Source organism: Osmerus mordax, chromosome 9 (assembly GCF_038355195.1).
Source record: "Osmerus mordax isolate fOsmMor3 chromosome 9, fOsmMor3.pri, whole genome shotgun sequence".
Taxonomy (NCBI): Eukaryota; Metazoa; Chordata; class Actinopteri; order Osmeriformes; family Osmeridae; genus Osmerus; species Osmerus mordax.
In genome coordinates this window covers 2,620,577-2,638,446 of record NC_090058.1, presented here as the reverse complement: position 1 = coordinate 2,638,446, position 17,870 = coordinate 2,620,577, and the positions used below count along the sequence as shown (strand labels likewise).

The window sequence follows — 17,870 nt, the reverse complement described above, 5'->3', positions numbered from 1 at the left end:
GACAGACAGCAGGGAGGACAGACAGCTGAGGAAAACTGGTGGACACTTCTGCGTGTGTGTGTGACTACTACATGACAAATAAATGTTTCTTCTTCTTCAGATTCCACAGGAAGCCTGTGATTGGTGGTGCTTACAGACATGCAGGGGCCTGTGATTGGTGGTGCTTACAGACGTGCAGGGGCCTGTGATTGGTGGTTCTTACAGACATGCAGGGGCCTGTGATTGGTGGTGCTTACAGACATGCAGGGGCCTGGCATGTCTCTTTGTGAGTAAGCCATCTAGCGGGTACAGAGGACATGTGTTCCCCACTCGATACCTCGGAGTTTACAGTAGAATATCTGTGAAATATCTGGGAATAGGGAGTGTCAACAAAGCCTGACCTCTAAATAGACAGTCTCTCTCTCTGCCTGGAGATAAATATGGAGGGGGTGGGGGAGGGCATGCAGAGCTGGTCCAGTCTGACTGGATGAATGGAGAGAGGAAGGGGAGGCCAGGCGGACGAGGGAAAAGGGATTATCATCCATCACGTTCTAACATCTTGCTCTTCCGCTGGCACTAAAATCTTTGTCTTTCTTTTTTTCCCCCAAAACAAAACTTTGAATGAGTGCGTTCAAATCATAGGATTGACTCACCTGGACCACCTCGATCCCCCTTTTCCTGAAAGAGAGAAAAGAGACAAAAACAATGAAAACGCATCCATTCTCTGGAAAACCACAGCTTAATGAATGCTAAAACCTAGATGCGCTAAGGCCAAACTTGTCAGTAGTGAAACCAAAATGGCTGCCGCTCACCAGAGGAATTTGACAGTACATTGATACAGTACATTCACAAAGGTCATGTCAGTTTGAAAGGTCAGACCGGTTGATAGCTGGCAAGGACAACAAAGATAGAACGTTTTTCTGTGTGTACAATGATTTTAATTCATGTTGTTCCTCACTGTGATATATTGTTTTTTATTATTGTTGCTTGTCTTTTTTTTTTTCCACAGGTACACTTGCACTTATAGCAGTTCATGTTGTTTAATTGTAACTTGTTTAACTACATGCTCTTATGGTTCTTCCCTTTGGCACTTACTTTGGTTGTTCACAATGTGTGCTTCATGTTTTGGCTACTCGCAATGTTTTGTGGCTATCTGGTTGTTATGATCAGTGACCTATGCACTTTGTAAAGCTCTCTCTTGGAAGTCGCTTTGGATAAAAGCGTCTGCTAAATGAATAAATGTAAATGTAATGTAATGTTCCATCTTTCTCACAGCGCAATATACTACCCCACCTTGGGAATTTTAGAAAAAACGAGCATTCAAGAAAAGAGAATTCAGTAATGGCAGACCAAGCTTACCCTGTGAGAGACTCGGCCAAAGTGATATCTGAGGAATGTCTTACTTTTCAAAAGACAGCGCATGGGATTTCTTGTTGTTGTTGCATAGGGTTTAAAAAAAAAAAAAAAAAAAAAAAAAAAAAGGGTTGCTTGGCAACCAGCAGCCCACTCCAAGAGCCGAGTCCTCTGTGGCATTTGTGTAGGAGATTTCCAGCTGCTCTAACGTAGTAAACCACAATGCTCCCAAGCTCGCGCCGTCAACAGATAATGGACCCGGCCATCTCAAAGCTTCCTCGGTTTGTGTTCAAGAACCCCAAACAAAAGTATCCAAAACAAAAGGAGCCCAGAGCTGAACCCTAAGACGGTACAGCTGCTGTACTCAATACTTTGGCTACGAAGCGGTTAAAACAACAGACATATGTAGGTCAAAGGCCATTTCAGTTGGGTAAAAACAGATTGGGCTGACAAGGTTGAAAGAATGAATGAGGAGGGCTGTATTTTGGAGGTGTGGCTCTCCTCTTCTCTGGAAAACTGTCTAGGCAGAGCTCTGGGTCTGGGAGGCATGCCTCAACCTGCCAGGGCCTGGAGAGACCCAGCCTGGATCACATATTCCTCCTTCCACCAAGCTCGCAGAAGCCTGGGCCAAAACACCAACTGGAAGGGAGATGGCATGTTTTACAGAGTTGGGGATTGCAGACGTGACAGATCCACCCCCCCCCCCCCCCCCCCCCCGATCTCCTAATCTAAAGTCTGTCTGGATGTCAGGGTGTTGAAGGACCCCTCGCCCTGTCTAGATGTACTATTCAGGAGAGGTTGTATAACAGGGGGATTGGAAACTGATACACTGGTGGCCCTTTGTTTAATTTATGCAAGGACAAACACAGAACATGAACCGCCAGCCCTGAGACACAGTCCTAAAACAACATAACATCTTTTCATTGACTTTCGCAGAAACAAAAAGGACACCGCCCCAGCAAGCCCTATAGCCCTGTGGCTGCAAGGCCACAGTCCCATGGTAACGGCACTGCAGCCATTCACTGCGTTACAACAATGTGGATATTTAATACCGCAGCTGGTCCGTTTCATGTGCTGTGAATAGGGCCTTTGGTTTCACCCCAGCTCAGATATGGAGATTGTCTCCTGCTCTCGTATTGTGGCAGTCCGCACACGGTGAAGCAGCGAGGCGGGTGAGGAAGACGCGGGTGAGGCAGAGAGGCAGGTGAAGCAGAGAGGCGGGTGAGGAAGAGGCGGGTGAGGCAGAGAGCGTCAGGTGAGGCAGAGAGACAGGTGAGGCAGAGGCGGGTGAGGCAGGTGAGGCAGAGAGGCGGGTGAGGAAGAGGCGGGTGAGGCAGGTGAAGCAGAGAGGCGGGTGAGGCAGAGGCGGGTGAGGCAGATAGGCGGGTGAAGCAGAGGGTTATGTACTATCCAGAGACACCTAGATACGGGGCATTACTAAACAACACACTGTGCCGTCTTAACGTTGGCCAGGAACAAGGTGGAGAGATCTGGAGAGAGGCGAGTGTGTGTGAAGTATCTTTGCTGTGTGGGTGTCCTAGCCGTGCGAGTCAGGAGGAAGTAACAACAGCTCTGTTGAGTCCACAGGACCCACAGACAGGGGGTGCAGACCAACATCGTGTTCCCCAAGAAGGTAAACAAGTCTTCTAGATCCCAAGGTGGGGCAGTGCCATGCCGTGCCATGAATAGGGACACACAAACACACACACTTACACACACACACACACACAGTGTTTCCCCTAGGTTTACAGCTTGTAGAGACAGAAATGACATGCCGTCGTGTAAATAAGATAAATAACATAAGGCCATTTAGTTTGTTTAATAAAAGAGCAAGCTATAGACCTGTTTTATAGGAAAGGTAACCTTAAATTACTTATTTTGTGATCGGGTGCTATATATTTGTATTTTATTTTATTAACTTGACCTTCCAGGGGGGGGTGGGGGGTGCCGTTGGGGTGGCGGGGCGCCCCCCTAATATAATGGTAGGGGAAACACTGCACACACGTACGTACATACACGCACCAGCTGTGCAGGACAGAGCCAAATCCATTCTGGGCCACTCAAGGGGGCAGAGCACAGCAGTTCAGCTCGTCAAACAGCGCCACAAACGCGCTCAAGAGTGTTAATAATCTAGCCTACGATGTTTAATATCCAACTACCAATGCCGTGAGGTAGTGAGCAGTGAGCCTATCTTGTTAATGTCTAAACCACGACATGCGGTTCATGGTCTCGAGCAAGGAGCCAGCGATTCATGTGTAACACCAGTTCTGGAGAGCCAAGTTTATAATACCGATGTCACAACAGAAGTAGCGCAGAGATGCCTCAGTTCTCTACAGCTACGTGGTTCCCAGTGATGGCTGGTCCAAGACGACAGCGTGGCTTGTGAAGCTGGTCGAGCCATTGTATGAGAGGTATCGGTGACTTGGCTGTTTTACATTTACATTTAGTCATTTAGCAGACGCTCTTATCCAGAGCGACTTACAGTAAATACAGGGACATTCCCCCTGAGGCAAGTAGGGTGAAGTGCCTTGCCCAAGGACACAACGTCAGTTGGCATGACCGGGAATCGAACTGGCAACCTTCGGATTACTAGCCCGACTTCCTCACCGCTCAGCCACCTGACTCCCTAGGTATCGGTGACTTGGCTGTTTTTCCCCCCTTGTTCATTATTAGGTACTCTCTTCCTCTTGACCTTTTGTTTGAGCGGTACAGTGGAAGGGAATTTGGGGAAATCGGTCTGAGAAAAGGAGAAGTGAGTGAGGGATGACAGAACAACCAAGCTGTAGAGCGCTGGAGAGAAAGCAGGGAGGTTGAACAGCAGACAGAACACCAGAGACAAAACACTCCCTTATGATCCTGTTCCTCGATAGAATTATGGATACTTTCCTTTCACACAATCTAACCTTTGAGCCTGGGGTTTTCCGAGAAATAAGTAGGTTCAACTGAGAGTAGGCCTGTATGAGGCCCTGTGTGAGACAAACAACAATATGACCCACACAGTAAGCCTCATCCATACACACACACACACACACAGGACAACTCAACCACAAAAATAACCCTTGCCCTTCCTTGCCCCACCCCCTCTATATCCCACTGGGCAGCTCTGCAAGTGGGGAGCAATTTGGTTGGAGAGTTATGAAGAGATTAAAAATGTTTTGTGGATTACATGGTAATCTGCGCTGGCTCAATCAGGTTGCTTTGTGAGTCAACAACCCCATTGGCAAGGTGAAAATCCCTCATCAGTGGTGACAATCCCCCATCATCTGGAACAAGGCACTGAAAACAATAATGCTCCGTCCAGACAGAGAGCCTCAGCGAAGAGAGAGTGACTATTATCTCACATTTATCACAACAACCTATTTCTGCCGCTGTCATCTGGGACTGTCAGTGTTGACTTTTTTTCCGTTCTAGATGATTCCGATGGGATTGAGAAGATCGTACAAGCCGGTTGGTTAACAGCACCGTACAGGCCACCATGGCTTGTTGATACAAGATACATCAGCCGACAGGGTTCTCATACAGCCTCGCTGCTAAGGAAACCCTAAGCAATCTCTGGCCCACTTTACCAGACATTATATAATCATCGACTCTACAGGAGAGAGATACAGAAAAGCACAAAGGAACGCACAAAATAAGACAGGACATTGTCTACCTCTCATTGCTAACACACAAACACAATAAGTCTCCTGATTACAAAATTCGTAATTAAAGTTGCTCGGTTTTACATCAAGCGCACACCAATGTTAGCTAAGAAGCACCTAAGGCTGCAGAACACACACTGCCCCCACACACAAACCTACTGCACCCCTCTCAAATGGTTAGATTCTGTTGCATCACATACGGACATCCCAGTCCAATTAACTCCTTCCAAAGCCAGCTTTCAATATCACAGAGACAAGGTAGAGAGATCCTAAGTCTAGAAACTCTGTGGCTTTAACTACGTACAAAACACACTAGCATGAGATGAGAACTCTTCGTTTGTAATAATGTCGACTCAAAACTGTTGTTGATTCAACAAACACGTATTTCTACTGTGTGAGTGCGATGTCGGTCATTCCATTTTGGCTGATGACTTGGGGTGAGCATAGCCACATTAAATTGTTAGATTTTGAGGTGTCGTGTAGTGGAATTTCACTCACCTGCACATGTCGGCGAACGCCTGAAAATTCAGCTTCTTAGTCTTTTTCTCGCTGAGCCAATAGCCCACTCTCTTGCCTTTCATAAACGTCTGCATCTCCACGTCGCTCGTGCTCTCAATCCAGATGTGACTGTGGATTCAACCTGGACTCGGGCGAAAACAGGAAACCGTTGTCTCACTCTCCTAGCAGAGGGAGGGATCACAAGCAAAGTCCCAAATAGTTAGCCAACTGCTGTACTGCCTTTGATATACTGTATATTTGAAGTATATTTTGATTGCCTCGCTTAACAGTCAGCACACTGTGAAAATGTAAGTACACAAACAGTTTCGATATGACAAGACAAGTTGCTGAACCGGTGGGGACCCCTTAAATTGCTGTCCGTGGACGCAGTCAGCACACCTTCAGCTTTCATATTGTAAAAATTATACCCCAGCCATCAAAAATCTTCTGCCTGTCATACGACTGTCAGCGGAACATATATGCGTATAAAACAACCTTAGGCGATGATGATAAGTATTGTCAAGAGCAGTTACGAGACAGAACGAAAGGGCAAGCTTTCTGGCAGTGGCATGAGTTACCCACGGTAAGCAAGGGTTGCTCCCCAATACACATTAGGCTAGCTTTCTTGCTAGCTGGGAACAGATGCGCCACAGACTAAAAACTGGCTTAAAAACGAAATTGAATACATTTTTTTATCCTTGTATCAGTCATTAATATATTGACAGCTGTACTGGTTAACGTCGTTAGTAAACTGCATGGCTAGCTATATTTACCAGTTAACACATTTCCTTCTTGAATTTCGTTGTCCTCTTCAGGATAGCAACCAGGCTAGCTGACTTGATAGTTGTCCATTCGGCTAGCGGGTAATTATTTATTTTTCAGAAGTAACACAGTTGATGATTAAAACAGCTGCAATAGCGGTACCCAACACTCTGGTATTTTCACGAACGCGCATTAACCTAACCTCCGATGTCTCGTGCTCATCAGAGAAGTAACCGTAGTGAGTGCATCCTACACTCACAACCGCACACCGTAGCACTGGCTAGCTTGTCACACTGAGTGACGATAGGAAGGCAGGGCACTAGCCATGAAAGAAGAGCGCACGTCAGCTTTTAGAGTAACAAGCTCACGAATTCCTCTAGATGGCAGCAATAAAATCATTTTCATCCTGTGAAGTTATGTTTTTGGTCAACATGGAAGAGAAAGCAAAAAAAAAAAAAACAGCACAATATGTTTTAATAATTAACGAAGTTTGCTCCAAGCTTCTGTTCAGCAAAGATTTAGTCCAATGAAGGCAGCTGGCGAATTAATGTCAATATGGAATGCTACACATGCGCCATCTTCTGGTAATTATCTGACAGTAGAGTGTTGTGTCACAGTCAAAACCATGCTTTGAAGTCAGTTTAGCATGGTAGGTACATCCTGGTACCCCTGCCGTTTGCACCACCCCTCTTACATGGGTGCCCAGCTCTCCAGGGGATTTGGAGTAGAGTTATTTATTGATATACAATCCATATACAAGCAGGTGGCCTTACCCAGCTAGCCAGAGGCTACAGCTGAAATGGTTATTATATGGTACAACAATACTTTTCCAATTAACTCACAGTTTACAAAACAAAACGACTTGAAAAATAGTTATAAAATTAAGCAGTCTGCTCATATATGGCTATTTTTTATTTTTTTCATCCTATACACAAATTAAATACTATGGCTCTTCTAAGGTTTGGAGGGCCACTACTGGCATTCATGATGCCGTCCTATTTACATCACAAAGGTTGGCGGGCTACTCGACGTCACAGTTGTGCTTCATTGGCCGTGTTCGTAGGAGCTCTCAAGCTCTCAAGCAAAGCTAGTTATACAGCAACGCTCTGCCCGGTTAACCGGTCGACTCCGTCCTCCAAGTCTCTTATCAGCTTGCAAGGTAAAGGTCACCACAGCGTTGAAATGGGACATATTTGGGTACAAACAAATACAGGGGCGTAGCGTAGGCTCCGTAACCTTAGCTTCTGGAAGGTTTCAATACTTCCTGAACGTGGCCTGGAAAGCTTTGTCCCGCCGGAAGAGACGGTTTCACGTTTTGTTGTTTATTCTGTCTCAGGAATGGCGGTTAACGAAGACAGTGAGGCTACCCTGTCACTGAACGACATTCTGGAGGATGACGAACTGCGAGAAGCTATGTCGGTGTTGGCGGGCAGCGACCCTGAGAAATGCTCATATCCCCAGGTAACAAAGAGTAACCTGCATGTCCAGTGTCCCCTTCACATTCTCAGGTAGACGGAATTTAATTGTTTTATTGTGCCACAAAGTCATCACTAAAGTCAGTTTCTCTATTACACATCCGTCCTTTCACTTTACGCTATTGTTTCACAGTAACTGTGTAATTTAGATATAGCCTTGCACATGATTGATGGTTCTGACCAACTTTTGCGTCTGTGATTCAATGCAGGGCTATGTGAAGAGACAAGCTGTGTTTGCATGCAACACTTGTACACCGAGGGGAGAAGAACCGGCAGGTCTTTGCCTTGCTTGTACCAACAAATGTCATGATGGCCACGACATCTTTGAGCTCTACACCAAAAGGTAATCATAATATAGAGAGAATTATCTATGGAGTGAGAAATATCTGCGGTTGCTTTTGCTCCTCCTTTACTGTGACAGACTAACAAATGTTTTCACAGCAGTTAACAGTTGGTGGTCTCATTATTAATTTCAGGAACTTCCGCTGCGATTGTGGAAATAACAAGTTTGGCGAGTTTCGGTGCAAGCTGATTCCTGTAAGTGTAAGAATTTTGCAATCAGTCAGGTTTTAATTAACATATGACACATGTACTGACATTTATTGTCGTCGTGATTTTTCCTCACAGAACAAAGACGGACAAAATATAAAAAACCAGTACAATCACAACTTCCATGGCTTGTATTGCTTCTGTGACCGACCGTATCCAGATACAGATGACCAGGTAGTGACTGACCTGAAGTCCAGCTTCATACCACAGTCACATCCTTCAGCCTTGTAATGACACATTGGTATTGATTTGAGGTTTGAAGTTTCTGCATGGCAGAAGACTCACTTCTTACTTTCCGTGTCTCTGCCAGGTAGATGAGGAGATGATTCAGTGCATCATCTGTGAGGATTGGTTCCATTCCAGGGTATGTCACCATAACAACAACATTGTGAATGTCTAGCATGCTTGTTTCTTTACTGCTCAACTATTGGGATGGTCCATTGACAATCCACCAAAAAGAAGCTGTTGACAATAATCCATTTATGATCATCTTATCTCATAATCTTTGTATGATAATATAAAAATACAAATATCTTACGGATCTTAACCAGTCTGTGGTGATTCTTCTTCTGTGGTGATTCTTCTTCTGTGGTGGTTCTTCTTCTGTGGTGTACAGCACCTGGGCTCCACAGTGGAGGACTCGGAGGAGCTGCAGGAGATGGTGTGTGAACCCTGCATGAACAGAGCTCCCTTCCTGTGGACCTACGCCGCACACCTCGCAGGTCAGTCATTCTCTCATTCACCCTCCCCACCTTTCTACATGAAATCACTTTTTTTCTTACTCTTCCTTGTTTACTGCAGCGGCAGAATTCGGTGACTTGGTATGCCACGCTTCACCACTGTGTGATGTTCTTCTCCCAGTGATCACTGTAAGCCCCTGTCAGGAGGTGGATGTGGAGGAGGTGGAAGAGAAGGAGGAGGTGGAGGAGGATGTGGATGTGGTGGACAGTAGCGACCAGAAGGAGAAGAGGTGCAAAGGAGGAGAGGGGGCGTCTTCCAAGCCTGCCTGTCAGAAGCAGGAGAAATTAGTAAGTGAGATGTTCATGTGGTCAGATGATTTTTATTAAGTATTTCCCAGGGTATGATACGCATTCAGTGCTGAAGTCTATGCACATAGCTGCCATCACGACAGTTGTTTAGCAATTGAGTGATTAACCATGCCCTATCAGTTGGCTGAACACTAGATGGCGCCAGATGGTAATGGATGTAGTAGGCTGTATTGGACTTCAGCTCCCATCATGCAGTTCTCTCCTGGAAAATTAGAGGAGTAATTATCCATAGGACACTGATCCCTCGGCTCCAGTGATTTTCTTGGACAGGCTTCACAGCAGGACTGTGTTGACCCCTCCATAGTGTCACGCATGTTTACGATTGTAGAACAAGGCCTTTGAATCGTTATGCCGGACTCACAGTCCCTCAGCCCTGCTCCCCATCCCTGCTCATTCCCTCAGCCCTGCTCCCCATTCCTCAGCCCTGCTCCCCGTCCCTCAGCCCTGCTCCCCGTCCCTCAGCCCTGCTCCCCGTCCCTGCTCATTCCCTCAGCCCTGCTCCCCATCCCTGCTCATTCCCTCAGCCCTGCTCCCCATCCCTGCTCAGTCCCTCAGCCCTGCTCCCCATCCCTGCTCAGTCCCTCAGCCCTGCTCCCCGTCCCTCAGCCCTGCTCAGTCCCTCAGCCCTGCTCCCCCGCCCTGCTCCCCGTCCCTCAGCCCTGCTCAGTCCCTCAGCCCTGCTCCCCATCCCTGCTCAGTCCCTCAGCCCTGCTCCCCAGCCCTGCTCCCCGTCCCTCAGCCCTGCTCCCCGTCCCTCAGCCCTGCTCCCCGTCCCTCAGCCCTGCTCCCCGTCCCTCAGCCCTGCTCCCCGTCCCTCAGCCCTGCTCAGTCCCTCAGCCCTGCTCCCCATCCCTGCTCAGTCCCTCAGCCCTGCTCCCCAGCCCTGCTCCCCGTCCCTCAGCCCTGCTCCCCGTCCCTCAGCCCTGCTCCCCGTCCCTCAGCCCTGCTCCCCGTCCCTCAGCCCTGCTCCCCGTCCCTCAGCCCTGCTCCCCGTCCCTCCCTGCTCCCCGTCCCTCCCCTGCTCACAGTCCCTCAGCCCTGTCAGGAGGCTGTAAACTTCTCCTGCTGTCGCGTTTGATCCCAGAGGGAGGACGAGAACGGAAACGCCTCATGCAAGCGAAGCCGTCAGGAGATGTCCGGCAGCCCGGGGAAGGGCCAGGCCAGGCCTGTGGCCTGCAGGCTGAAGGAGCTGCAGGGCGGGGCCCTGGAAGGCGGGGCCCTGGAAGGCGGGGCCCTGGAGAGGAGCAGGGAGGGAGCCGTGTTCTGGCCATATCACTGGCGTTCACATCTCTGCACCTGCATCACTTGTAAGGTGAGACTCACCCCACACCTGCATCACCTGTAAGGTGAGACTCACCCCACACCTGCATCACTTGTAAGGTGAGACTCACCCCACACCTGCATCACCTGTAAGGTGAGACTCACCCCACACCTGCATCACCTGTAAGGTGAGACTCACCCCACACCTGCATCACCTGTAAGGTGAGACTCACCCCACACCTGCATCACCTGTAAGGTGAGACTCGCCCCACACCTGCATCACCTGTAAGGTGAGACTCACCCCACACCTGCATCACCTGTAAGGTGAGACTCGCCCCACACCTGCATCACCTGTAAGGTGAGACTCGCCCCACACCTGTTCCCCTCAGGCAGGCTGAGACTTCCATGCTGCTAACTCTCCCTCCTGGGGCAGGGGAATAGGTTGTTATTAAAAGTGACAATTAGATTTATGATTATGTTAGTTTGTCCAATTATTTTTGGTCCCTTAAAAAGGGGGGGGCCACATATAACATTTATTGTAATTCCTACACCGTTCACCTGATTTGGATGTAAATACCCTGAAATTAAAGCTGAAAGTCTGCACTTAAAGCACATCTTGATTGTTTCATTTCAAATCCATTGTGGTGGTATACAGAGCCAAAATGATGAAAATTGTGTCAATGTCCAAATACTTATGGACCTAACTGTATAATTTTTAAAGGGTCTGGGGACAGATTTGTTACCCAAAAGTGGTTCATGTTAAGTCATTTATTGTCATGTGCACAACAATGACCGCGAAGCAGGTTCAACACTTTCAATAAGAGGGTTGGATAAATCTGCTCCCCTTGTCCTGGAGTGTGACCACTGAGTGTGCTCCTGTGCTGCTGCTCAGAGGGCGTATGTCCAGGCCGGAGTGCAGTTCCTATTGGACGAGACGGACACCCTCCTGGCCTATGAGAACAAAGGAAGGATGGAGCCGTTTGGCGAAGACCTACTGACGTCATGCCTGAGTTCCCTGGACCACATCCAGCAGCTAGAGATGATTTACCGTGAGGACGGGGCCTGGGTTCATCCTGACACGGGACATGGGACACTCAGCTCAGGGACAATCAGACTAGCCTGAATATTCAGGAGTGAAATCCATAAAAATAAAAAAAAGGCTTGTTTTCCTTCTTCCAGATTTCAATGACCTGAAGACGGAACTGACTGAGTTCCTGCAGCAGTTTGCCAGTGAAGGAAAGGTGAGGTTCAGGTCGTGGGCGAAGCAGATGTGATGAAGCTGGGTGTGGGAGTCAGTTGGCTGAGCGGTGAGGGAGTCGGGCTAGTAATCCGAAGGTTGCCAGTTCGATTCCCGGTTATGTCAACTGACGTTGTGTCCTTGGGCAAGGCACTTCACCCTACTTGCCTCGGGGGAATATCCCTGTACTTACTGTAAGTCGCTCTGGATAAGAGCGTCTGCTAAATGACTAAATGTAAAATGTAATGAAGCTAGCAGCTCTGTCCCGTCCCCCGTCCCCCCTCATGCCCCCGCTCTGCCTCCCTCCCGTCCCCCCTCATGCCCCCGCTCTGCCTCCCTCCCGTCCCCCCTCATGCCCCCGCTCTGCCTCCCTCCCGTCCCCCCTCATGCCCCCGCTCTGCCTCCCTCCCGTCCCCCCTCATGCCCCCGCTCTGCCTCCCTCCTGGCAGGTGGTCACAGCTGAAGCCATCCAGCAGTTCTTTGAGGAGCTGCAGGCCAGGAAGAGGCGCAGGACCAGTGGAGGGCAGCATCACTGCACCTGATGTCCTTCAGGACGCTGTTGTAGCCCACCTGCTGATACGCTGCTAGAACAACCAACTAACACCTTTTTCCTTTTGAATAAAAGCTCAGATTTAGGACACGTATATCAATGCTTATCCATGTTATAATGGGTTTAGATGTCTCCAATAAGCATTAAATGTCCTCAAACCGAAAGATATAAAAAGCAGTGGTCTGAAGAGAGATGCACGGCTGTATGGATGTTCTCTGACAAAAGTTTCAAAGATGTTTTCTAAGTGCTTTTGTCGATTTAGAAATGTGTTCATTTCTGTGAATGTGAAGTTTAATGCTGCTCTTTCTTGCATGGTAATATACAGTCCTCTTGTTCTAACAGGATTCAGTTTTCTGCTTTTATACTAATTTGTTGGCCATAGTTTTGTGTGTGAATCTGAATAAATGAAAACAGTATGAACATTTTTTACACCACCTTTTACAGTATAAACCATCTTGCATGCTACTAAATAATTTACCTATTCAGTAAGCATAGTAAGCTAATGAAAACGAGACATAAGAAATGCCTGAATTTTTAAGCTGTTTATTTTATAGATGCCAAAGTTCAAAACCTGTGCACCTTTTGAGGTAACAGTAGAAAAATAAAACCAGATAAACTAACCACTTGGCAGCTGAATCTGCAAAAGGGTTTGAGTAGAACACAACACTACCCATGCACAGTGTGCCTGGTCGGTCATAAACCACCACAGATTTCTAGATTGTTCAATTTCAAAGGTTTCTAAACATTAAAAAATATATACACAGAAGGAACTAGCTATTGAGTATTTGATGCAAACAGGTAGGCTGGTAGGAAAATGCTTGCATAACATCACTTAAATACAAGCCTGGCCAGTGGCAGGGAAAGGCACTCGCTTCTCTACAGCACAGAGCAAGAGGAGGATGTGGAGGAATTTTTATTAATGGGAACACTGTCCTGGAAAATAAAATGACTGTTGAACATGAACATGGGCAGGAGACTAAAGTTCAGCGTTTTCCAATGATGGAAACTGGATGGAAACAAGGGTTTTCTGCCTGGTGATTTTGTAACCGCGAAGCAGAGAGAACATGAACAGATCTTTTGCGGTGCTACTTTAAAGTATTAAGGTTTGATGAAGGAAAAAAATATTTCTCCACAGTTATGATATTCCGCCATGTCAACTACAATAATTAACAACACTACAAAAATAAACAGACAACCAAACAAAAGAAATAAGAAGACAGAAACCTGATACCGGGTCACACAGTTTACAATACATTCCGTCTCCTCAATGTGACAATACACACGTACAATGACACGTTCATATCAAATGTGTTAGACTCATCTTGATGTGGGACTATGTTTAGCCTGTGTTCTGCACCTCTCAGTGTCACCAACCGTCTCTGGGGGAGGGCATCCCTCACTGAGTTGCTCCTCAAGATTTCTGAAATTTTTTCTCTATTGAGTTTTTTTCTGGGAGTTTTTCCTTGTCTTCCTTGAGGGTTTAGGTTGGTCGAGGGGCAGTTCTATGGGAGAATGTGAAGCCTTCTGTGACTTTGCTTGTCAAAAGGGCTGTACCAATACATTTGAGTTGATTCTCGAATGTATACACACAACTCACAATGTTTGCAGGGATAAAACCAATTTGGCAGAAGCCACTCAGCTTGGCAGGATTAATGTAGTTGTTCTGGAAGCTCAAATCTAATTTACTTCTGAAATCAAGGGAGCCACTTCTACCTCAAACAACGAGTTGTTTCTGTAGTGCAATGTTGTCCACCACATGTAATAATCACATGGAGCAGACTGATCTCATTCATAGTTCCCTTTGGTGTCTGTAGAGCACCTTCTGCCTTACAGAACATCTGCAGACCGCCCATGCAGTTCCAATGTCCACCAAAGGGTGGTGTGGTAGAGGCCAAAAACATGGGGCCCAAACGTACTTTGAGACCCAGTCCAGAGGCGTGAGTCACAGGGGTGAGAGGATGTTTAGGTAAAAACGCTGATGACTTCATGGTTGATTTAAGGCCTTAAATACCACGGAGGTTTCCAGCATTTGTATCCACTGCGCTTTGTGTTCAGTGTCTGGGCGACCTCCTCAGAGACAGTTTGCCATTGCAAGACCTGAGCATGCTGGGATACTGAGAGTACAGAACTAAAATTGTTACGTTTCCTGTTCGTACAAAACCGCATACTTTGACATACCTCTCACACACCTGTTCTGTTGAATTATTAGTGAGTCAGGTGGCTGAGCGGTGAGGGAAGCGGGCTAGTAATCTGAAGGTTGCCAGTTCGATTCCCCAGCCGTGCCAAAAAAATGACATTGTGTCCTTGGGCAAGGCACTTCACCCTACTTGCCTCGGGAGAATGTCCCTGTACTTACTGTAAGTCGCTCTGGATAAGAGCGTCTGCTAAATGACTAAATGTAAATGTAATGTATTAACACTCCCTAGCGAGCTCTATCACAGCACTGTCGCCAGTTGCCATGGCACCCTTATCTTCTCCTTGTACCTCGGTTGTAAACCCCCATAACGCTCACTTACCCCACCCACCCACCTACCACCCCCCCCCCCCTCCCCTCTCCATGCACCTCTGTAAAAAGCACCTGGATGGGGCTGAACACAATGACTCCAAAGACAACAGCAGCATCCACACAACAACAATGACCTCAACTGACCTACTTCCTGTTTCAACCAACTTCCTGCCGGCCATTCTCGGTTTTGCTACTTATCGCTGCTCCAGTTTAGCATGTCAGCCAGGAGAGAGGGCCGGGAGCAGGGAAAAGAACACAGACATGTCCATGATTTATCACTCCCAGCCTGCATGACTGAGGCTAGCTTCAGCTGTATAAATCCAAACAAACAGGCAGAAGCAACACTAGTGCCATTGTTCCTTCACCAACCTACAGACCTCCAGCTACTGTGACCAGGATATATAGAGTACTGGGATACACACACACACACACACACACACACACACACTAATAGCAAATTGCCTGCAATCCCTTCACTCTGTGTGTCTTCTCTTTCTCTCTCCACAAACACACTCTCTCACACGCTCACACAATGAGCGCTCTGCTGTGTTTTAGAGGGGTCATCTCCCCCCCCCCCCCCCCCCCCCCCCCCTCACTGTTCCCTTTTTCATAACTCAGCCCACATGGTCCATGCCGGGGTTAAAGTGCCGACTTTTTGTAAGGGTACTCAGGCTTGCTGGGTGCCCGGCGGTCTCTGCCTGCCTCCTCGCTGACACCGTCGCTCTGGGGCTGCAGGGGCCCTGCTCCTGACGTCTCCCCAGCCACCAGCCTCTCTTCTGGGGCTTCCCTGTGGGAGGAGGGCCTCTCTTCATACCCCTCCAGGTTCCCACTGGGGGAGCTCCGAAAGTGCCCCAGCCCGCGGGTCAGGTCCGTTTCGTTGGCTCGTCCCCTGGGCGTGTCCCCCTCCCTGGGGAGGGTCCCTGGAGGGTTAGCCTGGGCCGCGTCCTGTGGTGGGGGGGGCAGCCCCAGCAGGTCCAGCCTCAGGGGGTCGGGGGCTGGCCGTCCCTGGGCGTGGCCGGGGGGCTGGCCGTCAGACAGGTAGGAGGGTGGGAGGGTGCTGGAGGGGTTGCAGCTGTGGCTGTAGAGGTCAGGCCTGGCGTAGTAGGGTGGGGGGTGGCCGGAGGTGGGGGTGGGGGTGGAGGTTGGGGTGGGGGGTCCACAGGAGAAGTTGTAGTGGTCGGGGTAGTCCCCCTGGGCCTCAGGTTTGGGGTCCGGGGCGTGTCTCTTACAGGAGGGGCCGTGAATGTCCCTGTGGCGGGGAGGAGGGGCACTGCCCCAGGGATGGGTGGGGGGCCGAGGGGGTCATGGGAGTGGAATCCTCGCTGTCCACCCTTTCGGCCTTGTGCTGCTCCCTGAGGGTCAGGACCGAAACCCCCCGGGCGATGTCCGGCATGAACTCTCTCATCACAGGCTCCACGCTCATCTACCCCACACAGACACAGACACAAACACAGACTCAGACACATGTCGATCCAGATGTACACTAAACACAACTCTGAACTACAGCGAGGGTCTCCAGCCCTGCTCCTGGAAAGCTACCTTCCTGTACGTTTTTGCTCCAACCCTAATCCAGCACACCTGATTCTAATAACCAGCTTTCTAACCCTGTTAAACCGGGTTCGTTCAGAGCTCAAATCGACATGAAGGTATCTCTCCAGGAACAAGGTCGGAGACCCCTGACCTACAGGATTAAAACGAAAACATAAAAGACACAGATTCCTGCCGGATGATCCCTCACCTGCTGGTCTGCGAGCAGGGACCGGCCCATGGCCTGGGGGGTGGTGCAGTCGGGCGGAGGGGGCGGAGGGGGTCTGGATGAGGAGGGGTAGTCAGGGCTGCTCAGCTGGCTGGGAGCGTGGCGCTGGAGCAGGGTGCGGGTGCAGGGGTAGGAGAAGGAGCGGGTCGGGGTTGGCATGGGAACCCGCGGCCCTCCAGGCCCCCTTCAGCTGAGCGTGGCTGGGGGTGGCAGGGGGGTGGTAGGGGGGAGGAGGGGGAGGCAGGGGAGGGTGGAAACCTGACAGCCCCTCCAGGTCTGTGAACATGCTGTCCATCGCCGGGCTACTGTTGACCCGGCAACGACCCACCTGGCGCAGAGCTGGCCCCGGGCCTCTCATCACCGAATCGCTCTTCTGGAAGAACTTGTAGGGATTCTGAGGACAGAAACACAAATAAACACCAAGTCTCTCTCACCAACCTTCAACCACGGTTGTTTTGTCTGGGGAAAGAGGCTGGCGAATGTTCTAAGTCGTTGGTATTCAGGACAGCCATCATCACGACATGCTGCGCCTTGCCCTGCGCCTCGCCTGCGCCTCTCCTGCGCCTCGCTCTGCGCTCACCTGCAGCAGCTCTGTGGCTCCGTCCGCCAGGCCGAACTCCCGCAGCACGCGGAGCTGCAGCTCGTAGCTGACGGTGGCGCCCTCGCCGCAGTTGAGGGCGTACGCCCGCTGCACCTGCTCCGTGTGCCTCAGCTCCTGCAGCCTGCGCACCATCTCCTTCACCACCGCAAGCCCGGGCACTGAGAGACACACACACACACACACACATGTTCACAGGGAGTCAGGTGGCTGAGCGGTGAGGGAGTCGGGCTAGTAATCAGAAGGTTGCCAGTTCGATTCCCGGCCGTGCCAAATGACGTTGTGTCCTTGGACAAGGCACTTCACCCTACTTGCCTCGGGGAATGTCCCTGTACTTACTGTAAGTCGCTCTGGATAAGAGCGTCTGCTAAATGACTAAATATCACTAAGGTAAGCTCATCTCTGACACCATCACTCTAAATCATACCTCACCACCAAGCACGACGACCAAGTACATCCTTAAAAGCTTCTCTAACCTGGAATCTCATTGGCCACCACGGAAGGCGCTGTGCTCTGGTTGGCAGCCGCTGGCTGGTGGTTGATCATGTGACAGCACTGGGGCACGGCGTTGTTGACCATGTAAAGGGTGTCGGGGACGTTGGACATGCGGACCAGACGCAGGCGCACAAGGTCGGTCTGCTCCACCATCATCTCATC

At 49.4% G+C, this 17,870-nt stretch overlaps 3 protein-coding genes across 4 annotated transcripts in view; 1 reads left to right on the top strand and 2 right to left on the bottom strand.

Moving 5' to 3' along the window:
- itpk1b (inositol-tetrakisphosphate 1-kinase b) overlaps positions 1-6,497 on the bottom strand; it is a 33,702-nt gene extending 27,205 nt beyond the window's left edge. Inside the window, exons 1-3 of the mRNA XM_067243358.1 lie at positions 6,245-6,497; positions 5,472-5,653; positions 633-657 (exon numbers count right to left, since the gene is read on the bottom strand). Coding sequence (XP_067099459.1) covers positions 633-657; positions 5,472-5,566 — 120 coding nt within the window. The 5' untranslated portion in view covers positions 5,567-5,653; positions 6,245-6,497. The remainder of the gene's footprint in view (positions 1-632; positions 658-5,471; positions 5,654-6,244) is intronic.
- Positions 6,498-7,304: 807 nt separating this feature from the next.
- On the top strand, positions 7,305-12,761 carry LOC136949209 (putative E3 ubiquitin-protein ligase UBR7). Of its 2 annotated transcripts, none has more exons than XM_067243437.1 (12): positions 7,305-7,392; positions 7,570-7,694; positions 7,918-8,051; positions 8,185-8,245; positions 8,336-8,431; positions 8,568-8,621; positions 8,874-8,979; positions 9,119-9,285; positions 10,391-10,618; positions 11,459-11,615; positions 11,746-11,807; positions 12,263-12,761. In XM_067243437.1, the coding sequence occupies exons 2-12, from the start codon at positions 7,572-7,574 to the stop codon at positions 12,389-12,391; spliced, it is 1,317 nt and encodes a 438-aa protein (XP_067099538.1). In that variant the 5' UTR covers positions 7,305-7,392; positions 7,570-7,571; the 3' UTR covers positions 12,392-12,761. The 2 variants fall into 2 exon arrangements, with proteins under 2 accessions (XP_067099538.1, XP_067099539.1); XM_067243438.1 differs by having other exon boundaries at positions 12,253-12,761.
- Positions 12,762-15,450: 2,689 nt separating this feature from the next.
- LOC136949041 (BTB/POZ domain-containing protein 7-like) overlaps positions 15,451-17,870 on the bottom strand; it is a 2,723-nt gene continuing 303 nt past the window's right edge. Inside the window, 6 exon segments of the mRNA XM_067243242.1 lie at positions 15,451-16,117; positions 16,119-16,282; positions 16,598-16,786; positions 16,788-17,009; positions 17,196-17,374; positions 17,690-17,864. Coding sequence (XP_067099343.1) covers positions 15,499-16,117; positions 16,119-16,282; positions 16,598-16,786; positions 16,788-17,009; positions 17,196-17,374; positions 17,690-17,864 — 1,548 coding nt within the window. The 3' untranslated portion in view covers positions 15,451-15,498.

Coding starts and splice junctions, on each gene's coding strand:
- LOC136949209 (XM_067243437.1), top strand. CDS start 7,572: ATGGCGGTTAACGAAGACAGTGAGGCTACCCTGTCACTGAACGACATT. Junction 7,695..7,917: donor AGAAATGCTCATATCCCCAG/GTAACAAAGAGT, acceptor GATTCAATGCAG/GGCTATGTGAAGAGACAAGC. Junction 8,432..8,567: donor ATCCAGATACAGATGACCAG/GTAGTGACTGAC, acceptor TGTCTCTGCCAG/GTAGATGAGGAGATGATTCA.